The 18,254-nt window shown below is 42.9% G+C and overlaps 1 protein-coding gene across 5 annotated transcripts in view; it reads left to right on the plus strand.

The window, feature by feature from the left end:
• sgcd (sarcoglycan, delta (dystrophin-associated glycoprotein)) overlaps window positions 1–6,109 on the plus strand; it is a 421,531-nt gene extending 415,422 nt beyond the window's left edge. For all 5 annotated transcript variants that reach the window (XM_085289871.1, XM_085289872.1, XM_085289874.1 and 2 more), the window contains one exon: window positions 74–6,109. In XM_085289871.1, coding sequence (XP_085145997.1) covers window positions 74–259 — 186 coding nt within the window. In that variant the 3' untranslated portion in view covers window positions 260–6,109. The remainder of the gene's footprint in view (window positions 1–73) is intronic.
• The last annotated feature ends 12,145 nt before the right edge of the window (window positions 6,110–18,254 follow it).

Below are 18,254 nucleotides of genomic sequence, written 5' to 3' on the forward strand. Positions count from 1 at the left end.
CATCTCTACCCATTTCATTTCTCTTCTTTACTTTCCCTAATCTCACCAGTTTGCTCTTCTCCCTCTACGGCAGATCTCGCTGGATGCTCAGAGGATTCGGCTGTTGCAGCTGCCGGAGGGGAAGGCCTCCACCAGCTCCTCGTCCTCTGGGACCAGGCAGACTGTCTACGAGGTTTGCGTTTGCCCCAACGGGAGGCTCTTCCTGTCCCAGGCTGGCACCGGATCCACCTGCCAGATCAGCAACAACGTCTGCCTCTAGGACTCATACGTACAAAAATAAATAAACGCATCCTGAAAGAGAGACGGGCTAAACAGACAGATGTACACATATCGCCTGCCTTTAGGACTGATTCACAGATAACACGTACAGAAATACAAAGACTGCCAGAGCTGATGGACAAACAATCATAGATACTGTACTTACACAGACACAGTGATGGAAACACTTTACAATCACAGACTGATGTTTAGGCCCAAATGATATGTTTTAAGCTCCTGACATGTTCCAGTTTAATGCAACCTTTTTCTTTCCCTTAATTTCCTGAGTTGAAGTCGATCATCATGAGAACCTAAAAGTCTCCGCTAAGCTCTTCACACATAGAGATCATTACAAGAACAAAAAGAAACAAAGAAAAAGTTTTTTAATACAGCTGAGGTCTCCGTCACATTGGGAATAAACTGACTCTATTTAGCAAAAGGCCAGTATTTGTAATATATCTGTGTGATCCTAACAGTCATACGCAGAGATCTGTAATCACACCACACATATTTTAACACGTCAACATGGTACATACACACACACACACATTGTTTGCTTGTAGAAGCCTCCTGGTAGAAACTAAAAGGAGGATCTCCAGAGAGTTACTGAAAGAGATGCTGACGTGTTCCCTTTCTCTGTCAAGAGCATTTCAGTACGAGAATCACTAGGGTGATCACCTCCTTTTTTCCTCTGCCTCCATCTTCTCTTTCCTTCCCTGTAGCTTGCTTCAGTTGAGGTTTTAAACTTCACACCAGTGGTTCTCAAACTAGAGGGTGGGCGCTAATTTAGAGAAATGATTTTTGAAGGGAAGGACAGCCTGGAAAGACCTTTGTTTCACAAAGATTCCACTTGGATCCTCTCTGTATTTTTGATGTTTGATATAAAACAAATACACGTATATGCATCCAACAACTGTGGGATCCTAACATTTTTCAGCCTTTGAAAGAAAGTTTGAGAACTACTGATGGCGAATGTTCCTAGAGTTCAATCGGGACATAAAACGAACGCAAAGACTTTCAAAACTTTTTAAGTTCAATTTTAAGCAAACAGCATTTACAGCGTGCCTCTGTCACAGTTCCTTTATGAGTTTGTTTGATTTTGTGGGGATATGTTGATGCTAAATTGTGACAGTAAGACCATGTGCAAGTTGCTATGCTTATCAGACTGTGAAGCCATGTTCATATCATATTGCCTTTACTCAGCTGGGCTTCTGTTCGTTTCCAAAAAATATTTGGCTTCAAAGAAACAAACTGCATGTTCTGCAAAGTGCTCAGTTTGTTTTCTTCTAAAGCAAATCTTTTCATATTCTTTGAATTTGCAGAATTTTTATTAAATATCTAAAATTTTGTCCTTCAACGGGATGTGAAGGGATTCCTTCACATCCCGTTTATTATCTCAGAATTCTGAGTTTTTCTCGGGACCCTGAAGTTACTTTCTCTTCAATGTAGTTAACTTTACCATCAGATCAGCGAGTCTAGAAAGTACGCCACAATATGGTCACCTGCAGTCCAGCAACCATCAACTGCCAGTGTAGTTACACTAGTCTCCGTCAGTGTCTGTGTAAAAATCAGAGTCAATCTAAGCGAGCCAAAAAAGAGGAATTATTATCAAATTTCAGTTGAAGGGAATGGAGCTAAACAGTTAAAATAATTGTGCATCTGGACATCCTAAAATATGTCAAAGAGCGATGTTTCAAGTGGAAGAACATGTTAGTGTGGTGGCCTCATGCTTGTATGAGGTGATCCTGAACGGTAAAGCCATAGCACGCTGATCCCGTGGTTACGTTTTTCTCACGGAAATCATTCCCTTAACATTCAAAGCATAATGAAACCACATCAGGAACGTTCATGTTTTCCACATGGGTGTGGTGGTTGGGGGTGGCTTTTATTTATATAGCACCAAACCACAATAAGAGTCACCTAAAAGCGCTTTGTGTTATAAGGTAAAGCAAATTTAAAACTGTCAGAAGAAAAATGATCAAAATTCCAACTTTTGTTCTCTAAAGTTGGAATTCTGATCTTTTTATTCCTGTTCTCTCCCACAGGGTCCCATTTCACTCCGGACGATCACTTGAACGTGCCCCATTAACGTTGGAGAGTTGCAGTTTTAGATTGTGTTAGAAGGTCTCTGGTTCAGATCTCCAGTCTAGACTCACTTTGTCGGCCTAATCTTTTAATCTTAACTCTTGTATTCCTCGTGATATGACATGAACAAGGCACCAGAGGCTGAAGCATTGATCTGTTCGAAATCTTTAAACATTTAAAGCAAACTGTGTTAACTTTGAATTCTGTGGATATTTTATTTAATCTCATGTATTGATTGTATGCTAACTGTTGTTGTTGCCTGCATAAATTCTGACCCCTGAAAAGAGAGCATCGGCTTCCCTCCTGTCGTCCTAACACTGAAGAAAATGACGAAAAACAGCAACAGCTTTGATATTTCCAAACCTCGCATATAAAAACACAAACATCCAACGTGAGCTGCTCGAACCTCGCCGGTGGTCACCCTACTTGTTTCTTGCACTGGGACATTTTTTTAAAAAGGACAAAAAAAGATTTAAAAAAATAAAAATACACAAAAAAACCTAAAGCGAGCCACTCTGTTGAAAGAGGGGAACTGTGCCTGTGCCTTACGTCGATGCACTTGTGGCAAGAAAAAGCACATCACCCAGACTTTCTTTGGCATCAGTGAGTATTATGATCTCTGATTTCAGTTGTGTTTCATCACAAATCTTTCCCTGTGTGCGAATGCAAAGACCTTTGTTCCATATTTGACTGTAGCGCCCCCTGCTGTCAACACCTGACTCTGCAAAAGGAAGTGCCGGCTTTGTTTTTTTTCAAGTATCACTTTAAGTTCTTGTTGCTTTACATGCTCAAAATCTGAGGTTAAAACGTGTAACGTGATCCTTTGGAGTTTAATTTGCCAGTGTCTTTGATTTCCACTGCTTATCTTGAACCACTAGCTCAAAAATATCCAGTCACGTACTGCCATTTTGTCACAAGTGCTGGCGTCCAAGAGAAATACACAAGGGGGTGTTTGGTTTAGCAGCTACCCTTGGAAAGAGTAGCTTGGATCTATTCTAATGGTTGTCAAAACTCATCATTAAAGCTGCAGGAGAGGTCATCAAATGTCATCCATCCAAATGCTCATGCGGATTTTCAGAGGATGATCTTGGAGGCGATGATCAACCAGAATCTAAATTAATTTTAAATTTTTATGGTTAAGATAAGATAAGATAAGATAAGATAACCTTTATTAGTCCCACACGTGGGAAATTTGTTTTGTCATCAAAATTAAGACTAAAAACAGTATGAAAGGTGAATTGAACCTTCATGACTGCCCAGTGGTTAGTGAAGTCTGTGAAGCTTTATTTGATTGTTTTCACCATCTTGTTGTTCTAGAAGTATCGCCCCCTGGTGGCCATTAAAAGCAATGCAGGTTTCAGGCATTTCTGGGTAGGGCTGTTCGATATAACGATATATATCGGATGACGATATAAAAACATCGTTTCATTTTACGCTATCGTTTGTTTCGTGATGTCGCAAAATAAACTGTTTACGGCAACATTTTTTCATGGTTTTGATGGTCACTGTCGTGGCTATATTAATGTCTTAAAGTTCTCTCTTTCTCTTATATGTAATATAACCACACTACGGACGGACAAGCGCCTGTTTTTATGCGTTGTGGTTAGCAACAACGACGGTAAAACCATCGCGTGTCCGCTTGTTTATGTTCCACATAAACCTTTCACAATAATGCTCAAGATCCTGTTGAGACTTTTCAAAATAAACTGAATCATGTGAAAGATGCAGAGTATTTACGGATGAGAAGTAAAAAGAGCCGTCAGGAGCTAAAAAATAAACCTTAGACTCAAACGTTAGAACAGGCTTTTCCCCGCAGCACGCCGTGTAATAAATACTCACAAAGAAAACGGCGGCCGTTTCAACCTATGTCTAAAAATGTATCGTTTCATGCATCGGTTAAAACACTCAACTCCAGCTACATGACGCGCAGCTGGAAACACTTCACGCAAGTCGAGCTGCCAGAGATTCACAGAATTTTCAGAAAATGTTACATTTTTGTGATTTATATCGACGATAGATGTCTTATATCGGGATATGAGATTTTGGTCATATCGCACAGCCCTATTTCTGGGGTGACTTTGCTTTTCAGATCCAGTTGGTGTGCCAATCTTTTATACTGTCTGTGGGTTAGACCAGCCTCACTTTTGCCGCTGGCACCAAAGGACATCTCATGTGTATCACTCGGTCTTTGTGTCTTGACATTGTCAGTTCAATGTAGTGTTTTGAGATCAGAAGGAAATTCCCAAAACCATCCTACGATACTGCACAGATATTGTCGAAAGCTATCGAGAATATCTTCAATTTAACATAAAGTGTTTTCCACCAAGTCTTGCAGAACTGTGCAGTATCAATATTGTCTGGCTGATGTCTGGCTGCAGAATTAAATCTGCGGCAGCAAGTATGGAAGGTTGCCTAATTACCATATCTGCAAGGCTGTAGTAATACATCAGCAAAAGCATTCACTGACGATGCGTTGAGTTCCCCCTTGGTTTCTGTTTCCGTTTGGGTCGGGCAGCCAGCCGGTGGTATGAAAACATCGCTCACCTGTGATGTGTAAATGTGGCAGAAATTGAGGCATTTTACATCTTAAAGCACATTTTAAGATGCAATAACTGGAAGTGCAAAGTTGTGAAGATCTTTCATCGATGCACCGAAAAGGAACTCGACATTTCCTATTAAACGCAGTCACAGTAGTGCGCAGCATTTATTTTATTCATGTCTCAGTTGTTGCGTGTGTCACATCCTTTTCCAGAGTCGGGTGTACCAACCTTCCTGCTGTCTCCAGCTTCTCGGTCGCTGTATATTAAAGGACCTTCACAAATATTTCACCACTAAAACTGAACCTAACTGATGTATTTGTTTTTTGACTACATGTACACAGGAGGAATTCTTCTTTTTTATACGGTTGTATATGTAAATAATGTAACCTTGTCGCTGCAGCATTAGATGATTCACACTGACAGAAGAGAAACACTGCTCTTTTACAAAAAGGAAAATCTTTTTATATTGTACATCAGTATGTGTTTTTATACCAAAAAGGGCAAAAAAAATAACAGTGTTAGAGGATGTCCACTGAGTTAGCATGTACAGAAATGTATACAATGTTCGCCTGTGGAGAACAAGCTGGTTTTGTTTTTCTGCCTTCTCCTTCCTACGCCCGTCTCTCCTGCTGAGCTCAGATGTTCCACTCACACACAGACCTGCCTTTCATTTGGTTTTGTTGCCGTTGTTGTTGTCGTTCTGTTGGGCCCGAGGTCTTTGCATTCTCTCAAAGTGTGCCGTGTGTAAATCTGTGCAACTACGAGTGAGCTTTTGTTTTGTTTTGGTTCTTCTGCTCCACAGAACGTACTGAACGACGCTCAGAGAAGTACAAAGAAACAGAAAGCAGAGACCGGGATGTGGCACAGGGCTGAGGAGAAGTGTTTTGATCGGGCATACCCAAAAAGAAAAAGAAAGGAACAGCAGCTGGTGTTGTTAACTCACAGTAAAAGGACTTAAGAAAGTAAATAATTACTCATTAGCCATCGCTCATCTCATCCAGCGGGCTGTTGCTGATCGATCTCTGTGATTGACCGGGCGGTGTTGCTCTGGAAGCAGTTCTTCCAGCCCTGTGTTTATGCTGAGCGCTCTGTACTTCTGTCTCTGGCTACGCACTGAGGTTAACATCCATCCTGAGTATTTATATTTTTCTTCATTTTGAATCTGAAACTGCCGTTCATGGAGTAGTTTTCAAAGATGCCAAAATAAAAAGGCGTTGTTTAAATCAGTGCAGTGGTCATTGGATCCTCCCTGACACGCAAGCAACTCCACAAGCTGAATTAGAAATCCTGAAACAAAGGCAAAGTCCTGGCTAATTTCCTTCACTAGCAACACATGTTCATATTTCAGTATAATTTTTAATTATAGTCTTGATAAGAATGAGCATTGACCTTTGCCAGTGTACCAGTAGCTAACTGTCCATTGATTTTATGGGAAATATCCCCAGTCTTTACACTGGAATTACAGATACAGTTAATGACGTGCCTTTTTCTGCAAGCTCCGATCACACAAGCCCTGAGCCGGGCTGTAGACTGCTGCGTGTTGGCAGCTGCAACCACCGGCTGCCAGGGGAAAGAGTATTTTTCAACCGGTAACTGGAGGTTGTTGGCACCTGTGTCCAGTCAGTGAGTCCTGCAAAAATAGTAGGCTTGTACTTGCAGACAAGTTGCCATCTTTCATGCAAGCTAATGCAACCGCAGCAATCTGCTAGCAACCAAAGCAATCACAAGCATGCATTTGATGCATCACCCTCTTTTAACCTATTTCTGCTAGCGACAGCCTCTAACTGCCAACAACCACCCAACTGTTTGGTGAAGTTTCCACGAGAGACTGTCTGAGTGTGACTGAGGCCTCCTTTTTCATTTTATGACGCATGGTTTCAGAAATGTTAAAAATCCCAACAAAATGTGTAATTAAACTTTAGTTCAACAACAAAAGCTGATTCCCCGCAGGATTCGTGCTGATGGTTAGTTCATCTCTCTTTTAAAACAAAGTTTATCTCAAATGCATGTGTCTCCCAAAAAACACAATGTCATGGAGCAGTAAGTTAACAATAGAAAAGTGTAAATATAGGAGGTTTTTTTAAGGTTTCTATACACTTGGCTTCAGGCAGTTTGAGAAAAATCGGACTTTCATGTGAATCTGACAGTTATTGAGTAAAAAACATTTCAAAGGGAAACAGGATGTCCTCTGCTCCCTCAGGCTGAGGATCGCTGGACTCAGTTACTTTTCATCTGCACTGCAAACATTTGTAAAAAGGTGAATGGAGCACGGAGAAGGTTACGCACACATTTCAAGATAATGTACTTTTATTTATATGTTACAAGGCTGACGATGAGTTTATGCCCTTGTTCTAAATCTGCATTAATATATACGCACGGATCAGGCGTGACATAATGAGCACTGATAGGGGAAGTGAATACATCATTTATCTCTTCATCATAGCACCTGTTAGTGGGTGGGAGACATTGGGGAGCAGGTGAGCTTTCTGTCCACAAAGCTGATGTGTTAGAAACAGGAAAAGGGGAAAGTGTGAGGATCTGAGCGATTTGACCAAACTGTGATGGATAGATGGGTCAGAGCGTCGAAAACCTGCAGCACCTGTGGGGCGGGCAGAGTGGTCCAAGGAAGGAACGAGTGGTGAGCCAGTGACCAGGTCATGAGTGTCTGAGGATCCACAGAGAAGACTCAGAACATCACAGTGTGTGGGTCTGCATAGCTGCTGACCACACTAGAGGCACGAGAAATGGTCACGTGGGCATCAGAACTGGATTACGGAGCAACAGTAGGCGGTGCCTTAGTCTGATGACTCACGTTTTCCATTACATCACGCGATTGGTCAGGTGCTTGTGCGCCGCTTACCTGGGAAACACCTGCCACCAGGAGGCACTATGGGAAGGAGGCGAGGCAGCGTCAGGAAATGTTTGTGCTCTGAAACCTTGGGTCCTGCCATCCATATGGATCTTTCTTTGGCACGTATCACCAGCTGAGCTTTGTTGCAGACCATGTACACGCTGTCATGGTGACCGCACACCCTGACGGCTGTGGTCTCTTGCAGCACAAAGCAAAGATGGTTCAGGAGCAGTGTTGGTCAAGTTACTTGAAAATCGTAATTAGTTACTCATTACTGATTACTTCTCCAAAAAAGTAATCCTGTTACTTTACTGATTACTTATTTTCAAAAGTAATTAGTTACTTTATTACTTAGTTACTTTTTAAAAACAGGATGCACAACCCAAGTACGTAATGAAGCAGTAGACCTTTCAGCCCAATTCTATTTTTTCTGCATATTTCATCATATAAAATGTAATTAAATTAAAAAATCTCTTTATAAAACTTGTTTTATGAGTTTTAATCTTTTAACTTTTAACTCATTGCATCAAGCAAAAATTAAGTTATATGCAACAGTCTCTGACTGGAAGAAATTAGTTTAACATTTAAACCTTTTCTGCATGTTCCAGCATATAAAATACACTCAATATTCAAATAGATGCAAGTAAAACACAGTAAACAATAAATAAAATCAAAGATTCAGCTGCACTAAGTCCTGTCGCTCTTGTTCAGCAGGAGTGGGGTGGGTGGAGGTTTGCCCGGTGATGCAGCGGTCATGTCAGTGGGGGGATCCAGGGGGTTCTCTGTGAATGTCACATTCCCGTGGCAGCGTGTTCGGATTTGAAGTTTTCATTTTCGCTGTAAAAAGAAGTTTTCAGAGTGCACAGTGGACGCTAGTGTTTTGTCACTCTTTACAGAACCAAACTCAAGTAATGTGAGTACATCCACTCTTTAAACGCTGCACGGTCATACTGTCTCCCGCACTCAAATGATCCATTGTTGATCCGAACACGACCGTTACTGTTGCACGCTCGCACGTCATTGTCTTGAGACACGCTCACAAACAAAATCACGGTTTAGTAACACAGTAAACTAACAGTAATCTAATTACTTTTTTGCAATAATAATCCCTTACTTTACTGGTTACTTGAAAAAAGTAATCAGATTACACGCGTTACTGCCCATCTCTGTTCAGGAATGGTTTGAGGAGAACAAATTCTCCAGATCTCAGTGACAAACAGGTCATGGAGGCCCGACCTCGTAGCTTACAGGACTTTTGCTAAGATCTTGGTGCAGATACCACAGCGCACCTTCAGGGTTCGAGTGGACTCCATGCCTCGACTGGTCAGGGCTGTTTTGGCAGCAAAAGGAGACCAACACAATATTTGCATAGTTTCAAAAGCTAGCCTCAGTGTTTTCTGCCTCAGAATATTTACGTCTGACTCAAAATGTGGAGAAAATGTGAAAATCTCTGACCGTACAAAGAAAAATACCACTTCACTTGCCACATCATTCTGAATACAGTAAAAATGCAACTTTTAAATGGTACTTTCACTTTGGAGATAACAATCTCTGTTAGACAAGGCAAGATCAAAATGTGAGCAGTTATACATCCTTTCAAGTTTATGCCGCTCCCATACCTACATCGTGCTTGTCATGATCGAGCGCGATCCAAGCTGAACGTGGGACTTTCAACAGTGATGCTGGATTTAATCTTCACAGAAGACGGCGGCCCACTGGAGTCGTTATCTGATGTCGTTTCCTGTTTCATCTAGTTTTCACATTTGCTGACGTCTTCTTCTTCATCATCATTGCGGCGCTATCGTTCCGACGGCATGAGTAATCATATGTGTGAAATTGGTTCGATGTTTGATGGCTTTCTTTGTCTCCGAGTGTAAAACTGGTCGACGTGCAAATAAAAATCAGTGAAGTAAAAGAGACAGGCACTCTTCGGTTTGAACAAAAAGCACTCCCTGGGGCTTTTTGCCAGGCATTAATGAGGCTTTTTATTCCAGACAAAGTAGTCCCAACTGTCTGTTTGTGTTTTTTTTAAGAGTAAGAATCTGCAGACGGTTACTCGAGTCCAAGTCTTTCTGCCTTGGAGAGTAAAGTGGAGAACTTATTTTCAGTCTTCTAAGTCAAAGCCACTATCGTCACCAAGATGCCAAGAGGGGCAACAACTGCTCTTCCGGAAACTTTCCTGTCACTAAAAGTCAATCTTTGACCCCCTAAAAACAGACAAATGAGGACTTTTCGGCTGTTGTGAGAAAGCAGCGGCCACATTCACTCAGCATAAACTTACATTTCCTGCAGCGTCTTTTTAATTTGATCTTCTTCACCCGACCTGCACTCTGAGCTGTGCCAGAGTGCAGATGGGGTCACGCCTCCCATCTTGTTTTGCTGTGTTATCAGCTGAGAGAACCGGTGCCACCCCAGATTAAGGAGCGCTCCTCGCCTTCTTCGGCTTACGCTGCCGAGGCTGCAGAGTGATCTGTGCTGCTGAACAGCTGGAGGCCTGGAAAATGTGCTTCGGCTGGTCGGCTCATTAGACAATTTTCACAGAGCGACGGCAGAGCTCGAGCAACAGATATGCCGCAAGCAAATTTTCATCTTAGTGCGTCATTAAAGCTTTTTGTCCTACATTAGATTTGCAGAAATTTCCAAACATCTTTCTCTGATAACCAGTGGGACGGGTGATTATGTCATTCAGCTGATCTCATTTCAACAAAGCTGATGGCTCTGAGGACGTTTCAAGGTCAAGTGTTTTGTTTATTTTTCATCCAGAAAGGTATTTTTGACATAATGTGCCATTGTAGTAGAAGAGCTGTTTCTTCACACAAAGATGATCATTTTTCTCTCCGATTATTGTTCCAATAAAAGCTGGCAGTGAGGCAGTGGCTCTTTTACAAAGCTTGTCAGCTGCACGGACAGGAGTGAAGTCTGAGAAATGCAAAACGGCTTCACGCAAACTACAGAAAATATATTTATTAGTATGAACTGGTGGGTCAGTGAGGCTGGTCTGGTGTGGAAGTTCCCACTGAGGGACAATTTACCTGATTTAAACAGCTCATCAGCCTTTCAGCATACGGCTCACCTGCTCGAACCTGTGAGTCACTGCAGTCATCAGTTTGCATTTGAATGGGGTCAAACTGGCCGTTAACTGTAATAAATTGGCAGGAATCACAAATCTGTGGCCGTCTACATGCACATAAATGAACTGCTTACATTCAGAATCCAGACAGAACCTCATAGATTTGTAATTCAACAATTCCTCCACAATTAGTGACGTAGTTGCTGCAGGACGGCAATTTCACTGCAAAGTTTCATGACAAAATGCTTTGATATAGGAATATAACCACAATACAACCAGTAGGCAACCAGCTCGTTATTGTGAACAGGCAGGTTGGTGTTGAGTTCCGCTCATCACTGCAGACTCACTGCACTTTGCAAACCTTTGCCAGCCTCAAAGTTATTCAGACTTTGATTGTTTGGAGACTGGTTTCCTCCCACTCCAAACTTCTGGGAGACCTGTTGGTCACTGCAGCTGCTTCCAGTCAGCTCAATACAGAGAAATTCACTGTAAGCAGTGGACAACCATCTTAGCTGAAAGGAGGTCGTTGTCCTTTTTTTAGTGACTGAGTCATTATGTTTCTGCATTTGTTTTTTAACTAGATTAGATTAGATTAGATAGAACTTTATTAATCCCTCGGGTGGGTTCCTCTGGGAAATTCGATTTCCAAAAAAGCACAGCAACGACAGAAGTTACAGAGTTACAGAATATTATATATATATATATATATATATATATATATATATATATATATATATATAATACACACACACACACACACATATATATATATATATATATAAATACAGAGACAATATAAATAAAATATACGAAGGGGATAAATAGAATAAATAGGAATAAAAATAAAAATACAAGTGAATTGCACATTTCAAGTATTGAGTCTATTGCACTGTTGACTATTTACAAAAGTATTGCACAGTGAGGTGAAGAGGCACTACAGCTTAGTTGTTCCCCCCTCCTTTGTCCTCCTGTTTCCCCTCCCTCTCCCCTCCAGAGAGGAGTTAAACGGTTTGATGGCGTGTGGGACAAAGGAGTTTTTAAGTCTGTTGGTTCTTGTCTTTGGGAGAAGCAACCTGTCACTGAACAGACTCTTCTGGTTGTTAATGGCCGTGTGCAGAGGATGCCCAGCATTGTCCATAATGTCCATCAGTTTCTTTAATGTCCTTTTCTCTGCCACTGTCACCAGAGTGTCCAGCTTCATGCCGACCACAGAGCTAGCCTTCCTGATCAGTTTCTCCAGCCTGGATGAGTCCCTCTTTGCTGTGCTGCTCCCCCAGCACACCACAGCATAGAAAAGTACTCCAGCAACCACCGACTGGTAAAACATCCTCAGGAGCTTCCTGCAGATGTTAAAAGACCTCAGCCTCCTGAGGAAGTACAGTCGGCTTTGGGCTTTTTTATACAGGTGCTCTGTGTTGCATGACCAGTCCAGTTTATTGTCCACCCACAGCCCGAGGTACTTGTACTTGTTGACCACCTCCACCTCCTCCCCCTCTATCTGAACCGGCAGTGGACCTGCTCTAGACCTCCCGAAGTCCACAACCAGTTCCTTAGTCTTTGAGGTGTTGAGTTGCAGGTGGTTTGTGTGACTCCATGCGACAAAGTTCCTCACCAGACTTCTGTACTCCTCTTCCTGATCATCCCAGATACACCCCATGATGGCTGTGTCGTCTGCAAACTTCTGAATGTGGCATAATTCAGAGTTGTAGCAGAAGTCAGAGGTGTACAGGGTGAAGAGAAGAGGGGACAGCACAGTTCCCTGTGGTGCTCCTGTGCTGCTGACCACAGTGTCAGACGTGATGTCCTTCAGCCTGACGTACTGTGGTCTGTCGGTGAGGTAGTCGGAGATCCAAGCCACCAGGCAGGGGTCCACCTCCATCCTGTTCATTTTTTCTTGAAGCATACAGGGCCGGATGGTATTAAAGGCACTGGAAAAGTCAAGAAACAGGATCCTGACCGTGCCTTTTCCCCCATCCAGGTGTGAGTGGGCTCTGTGTAGGAGGTACAGGATGGCATCCTCCACTCCGACACCCGCCTTGTATGCAAACTGTAGTGGGTCCTGGGCATGTTGTACCTGTGGTCGGAGGAGGTTGAGGAAGAGCCGCTCTAGAGTCTTCATAAGATGTGACGTCAGTGCCACCGGTCGGAAGTCATTCAGCTCATTGGGCCGGTTCTTTTTGGGGACCGGGACGATGCAGGATGTCTTCCATAGGGCGGGCACTCTCCCCAGTCGCAGACTGAGGTTGAAGACTCGTTGTAGCGGCTCCCCAAGTTCAGCAGCACATGCCTTTAGCATCCTAGGACACACCTTGTCTGGGCCTGCTGCCTTTCTGGGGCGAAGCTTCCTCAGTTGTCTCCTGACCTGATCCACTGTGACACTGGGAGATGTTTGGGAGGAGGGGAGGGGGGGAGATGTCTTGCTGCTGAGAGAGGGATTGGAGGAGGGGGGTGTCATGGTGTCAGGAAGGGGGGGAAGCGAGGGAGGTAGGAGAGTGGGGATTGGACTCTGTAGTGAAGGTGAGGGTGGGGGGGTTGTGGGCTGGTCAAACCTGTTGAAGAAGTTGTTAAGTTCGTTTGCCTTCTCCACAGTCCCCCCCACTGTGCTTTTCTTGGTGTTGTGGCCTGTGATAGCAAACCAGAATACCAGTGATATGAAATCTACCCAAAGGTTGCACCTGGTCAGCTAGTGTGTGTCACTTGACTTATTATTTATTGTGAGCTTGTGCGTACCCTAGTTATCGTTTGTGTCTTGTTGTCCTTGTAATAGTTGGTATTTACTTAGTTGAGTGGTTGTTTAGTAATGAAGAAGTCTTTTCTGTGGCTCTTTGTTTCTGCTCTTGTTTCAGCTGACGTGCAGGTTGCTTTTAGTTGTTTTCCTCTTGTCTTCCTTTCTGTCCAAGTCCTGTCGTTTGTCCTTTGTCTTTCTATATTCCCCGTCTTCCCCGTTCCTCCCCAGTGTCAAGGTAACCCTCGTTCCTCATTTAGTTTTGTCTTCCTGCTTTATTTTGGTAACTTGTGTTGCGTTTCCTTCCCCTGCCTTGTTATGTCTATAGTGTTCAGCTGTGCGTCCCACCTGTTGTCTCTCATCTCGTTATCCTGTGACTGAATATATCGTCTGGTTTCCCTCTGTTCAACCTGTTGTGTTTCCTCTCTGAAAATTCCTAGTGTTTGGAATTCTTGTTCTTGCCCTAGTTATTGTTTGGATATTTGGAGTAGGGGTGGGTTTTTATAATCGATTTATCGATTAAAATCGATTCTGGCTTGGATAACGTAAAATCGATTCATTAAAATCCTGAATCGATTTTTTAATATTAGTTTATTTTGTCTGAAATGCCAGAATCTCAGGTGAAAGATCACAAAATTTCAACAACCACCAAACAGCTAAGACAGTAAATGAGAGCAGGTACACGGCTTCTGCACAAAGACGTAAACACACAGCGCGGACCCGCGGATCAGAATCAGTGAGATGTCGCCTTTCTCAGCTGACGGTCGGGGCTGAAAGCCGACAGCTCGCTGATTCTGATCCGCGGGTCCGCGCTTTGTGTTCACGCCCTTTTTGCGCTGATCACAAAGGCATCTGCTGTGACGCTCACACCTGTGATAAAGTCTTGCGTGTGTCAGCTTCCTTTTTATTGATACAAAAATATGTAAATGTACTGATCTGAATTATAATATTTCTGACTGTCAAAATTTCCCAGTTTCAAATCGAATCGAATCGAATCGAATTAAATCGAATCGATTCAGGGCCTTGTGAATCGGAATTGAATCGATTCTAGAAATCAGTGACGATACCCAGCCCTAATTTGGAGTTTTGTGAGTCAGCATTACGTAGCATTTGGCTTCGACTCCTCTCTTCTCGTGTCTCTGGTGGGAGGAACTATAACACACACGAGAACACTGCTCGTTCACACTACAGATAAAAAATGGTAAATGGCCTGCATTTGTATGGCGCTTTTCTAGTCCCTAAGGACCCCAAAGCGCTTTACACTACATTCAGTCATTCACACACCGGTGATGGCAGCTACATTGTAGCCACAGCCACCCTGGGGCGCACTGACAGAGGCGAGGCTGCCGGACACTGGCGCCACCGGGCCCTCTGACCACCACCAGTAGGCAAACATGGGGTTAGTATCTTGCCCAAGGATATTTGGCATGCAGCCAGGAGGCAGCCTGGGATCGAACCACAGACCTTCTGATTAGTGGCTGACCTGCTCTGCCACCTGAGCTACAGCCACCCCTAGTGTGCTCTAGTGTGAACGCTCAAAGCGGCCCGCATGCGCAAAAGAAGACATCACACACAACGCGCTCTGTTTAGACCCAGAGCAACAGTATTGTTTGACTGATGGCCCTTAATATAAAGACTTGTTTCAGACTTTTGCTTTAAGTTATAAAGTTATTTTGTTATTTACATTTGGCCTAATAATGATCCTTATTGCTGTTTTAGAGGAGCGGTGCTTCAAAGGATAGCTGCAGATTTCTGTCAGAATCTGCAGATTATACAGTACAAATGAAATGTTCACGTTTCTCCAACATTGTCTTCCCAGCAGTTTCACCGGATGGCCAGGAAGCGTTCACGATGTCTTCTCCGGAGCTGATAATTGGCGTCTGTCTTGTGTCAGTGACGTAAAAGACGGATTTAATGCGACTTGACCATTCAAACAGCAGTCGCTTTCTGAAACATCGGATATGTATCGGATTCAGGACCACATACGAAAGTGACCCAGATCGGATTTGAAAATATCGGATTTGTGCCGTTCACACTGTCAGACCATGATCGGATATGGGTATTGGATTTGATGCGCTTTTGCCTGCAGTGTGAACGTAGCCTTAGAAGCAAGGAAGTTGACTTGTTCTCTCTTGGGAACTGGCTGCACCTGAGAGAGGGGCGTGGCCTCTGGTATGAAAGGGTCTGCTTCCCCACACCTGATAAGTGTATGTTTTGGGGTGTTGCTATTTTAAACACTACATAAAACTCCACCCGCAGAAATGAAACTGCAGGAACGCTGTGCACCTCTCGTTGGGACGCTGTGGGAGTACTCAGGCTGCGCTCCTTGTTGAGGTGATTGGACAACAGTATTTTTATCCCTGCAGATCTCCTGTGCACATCAATACTTCCTGACCCATGCAAAACTGCATTTGTTGTAATTAGAAACATAAAAAGGTCCGTCTGTGTTTCGATAGCACAGCGGTCTGTCAGTTGGGTTTGTGCTGATCAAGGGCTTTGTGCAATGCTGGAATTCTCTCCCTCTGTGCGCTCTGAGGTGCCAACATTTTCTTTCTTCGGGCTTTGGACTGAGCGCTTGCTGGCTGCGATCAAAAACCGCTCCATTTTTCTCTCCCACAATGCTCACATGAATCACATGAATACAGTGGTATCACAGTGGTTGTATTCACACGAGGGAACAATGGTCACATTCATGCATGACTAAGTAACAACTAAATGATGCGGAGAGGGTGAACGTCTGTTAAAGGGCATTGTTGTGGCTAATGTTTGATTCAGTCCTTTTATGAGCTGTGAAGGGCATCTTTGTCCTGAATTTCTGACGCTAGTATGTGCATGCACAAAAAGGTCAAAGTCTACAGTTCGGTCTTCTGATCTCAGAAGGATCATTTCTATTGCTGATTCTCATTTTCTCTTTAATTGGCCTCTTTTAGCATTTTGTTTTGGTTGCAATGAAAAGTTGTGAGCGCTAAATCAAATTGAATTTGCTAATGCTACACCTGCTGGAGGTAATTGAATCTCTAAACTTTGTTTGAAGTATTGAGAAACCTTTAATGAATTGTTGCTCTTAACAGCAGGAGGTCTGCTGTTCAAGCTGTGGATTAATTAGCTGCAGGTGTTCAGCGTAGGAAAGAAAAGCATTCCCTGCTCTATTACAGAGGAAAGAGCAGCAATTTTATAATTACTGGTGGTTGCTTGGCAGCAAAGCAGTTGGATTAAGCTTAAAAGTATTTTAATGGCCTTTTCGATCACCCTATACTGCCAGGGTATGGATACTTTATTTATCGTTAGGGTAGCTGTGCAGTCGGTTTGGCTGCATAAATGCAAATGTTGGGACTAAAGCCTGATTAATAATCTTACATTGGTGACCATTTTCACAGGCTATGTAGAGCTCAGGGCCTGGCACGACCCACTAGGGTGTAGTCTCCTAATAAGCAAAACAGCATTTCACTACTGTGCAAAACATAGCACAAATACGGACTTGTTGAAGGTTTGTGCTTCTATTGCTGCTGTTTCGTGAAAGCCTCCGTGCACTGGGTGTTCTTTGGCACATGTGCCAGGGTGCACCAGGTTTGGGTCACAAGTCAGACAGGTCTCATCATGTATAAATGCTTTTAAAAGACCCCTCAGTGCCTCATTTACCCACAGTGGGAGGGCATACTTTTTCAGCACTGTTGCAGGATAAATGTTGTTTCATGAACCTGATCAAGTAGATTTGGGTGCTTAAAGTGAACAAAACCCTGCAGAGCACAAAACATGACTCATGACTGACAAACATCCAACTTGCTCCACTACCACTCCTCCAACATCCACACTTTGCATGTCTTCAAAAGATGTTTTTTCTCTTGGCACCCAGTAATATCTGCAGCTGGTGCATCAATGCACCAGTGCAGAAGGGCACCTTGGTACAGCTTTGCAATCTTTGGTACCTGACATAACACCAGTATTTAACACCCTGAAATATATATTACATGTTGCTTGATTGAAGAAAGAAAGAGCAGGAAACTAACCAAAGCACAACCAAATGTAAACAGGCTTATCCTCAGTCACTGGCATTTTAGACACTGCCGCCAATTTGGCAGCTATAACAGGTACCCATATGGAAAAGATATAAATCTTATAAAGTTTGTATCTGTCTTGTGTGAAACTTGTATGAAAAGTATATAAGAGTGAAAACAGATATAAGATCCCTTGAAAAATTATATAATGAAACTTGTATGTTTTGGATACTTACTAAAACAATGTATGAAAGTAATGAGAAAGTGGCCACTTTCATGAGTAATCACATATAAGTTTTTACTATTTCTTTTCCATATGGGTAGTCACTGTGAAATGAATAACTAAAGCCCCATTCACATAAGTCTACAGTCAGAGTTTTTTCAGTGCAATGCAATTGTTTTTATAAAGTACTAAATCCCAACAAATGTAGTTTCAAGGTGCTTTATACTGTAAGGTAAAGACCCTAAAGTAATACAAAGAAATCAGAGAAAACCCCGACATCATATGACGCCCTTTGGCGACAGTGTGAAGGAAAAACTCCTTTTAACTGGAAGAAATCTCCAGCAGAGTGGCACGTTTTCAAGCACAACCTCCAGCAACCACATCAACCAGTTGGTGCCAGTTTGCCCAGCAATCAGAACCCTGTGTGTCTGAGGCCTGAAGCATTTGAGCTGAACTAAACTTTTTTGGATGCTTGCTAATGTTTCAGGTCTCTTAAGACTTCAATGC

This window comes from Mchenga conophoros, linkage group LG10 (genome assembly GCF_057382185.1).
Source record: "Mchenga conophoros isolate Kocher_MC1m ecotype Shallow Benthic linkage group LG10, M_conophoros_male_GT1.1, whole genome shotgun sequence".
In the NCBI taxonomy this organism is placed as follows: Eukaryota; Metazoa; Chordata; class Actinopteri; order Cichliformes; family Cichlidae; genus Mchenga; species Mchenga conophoros.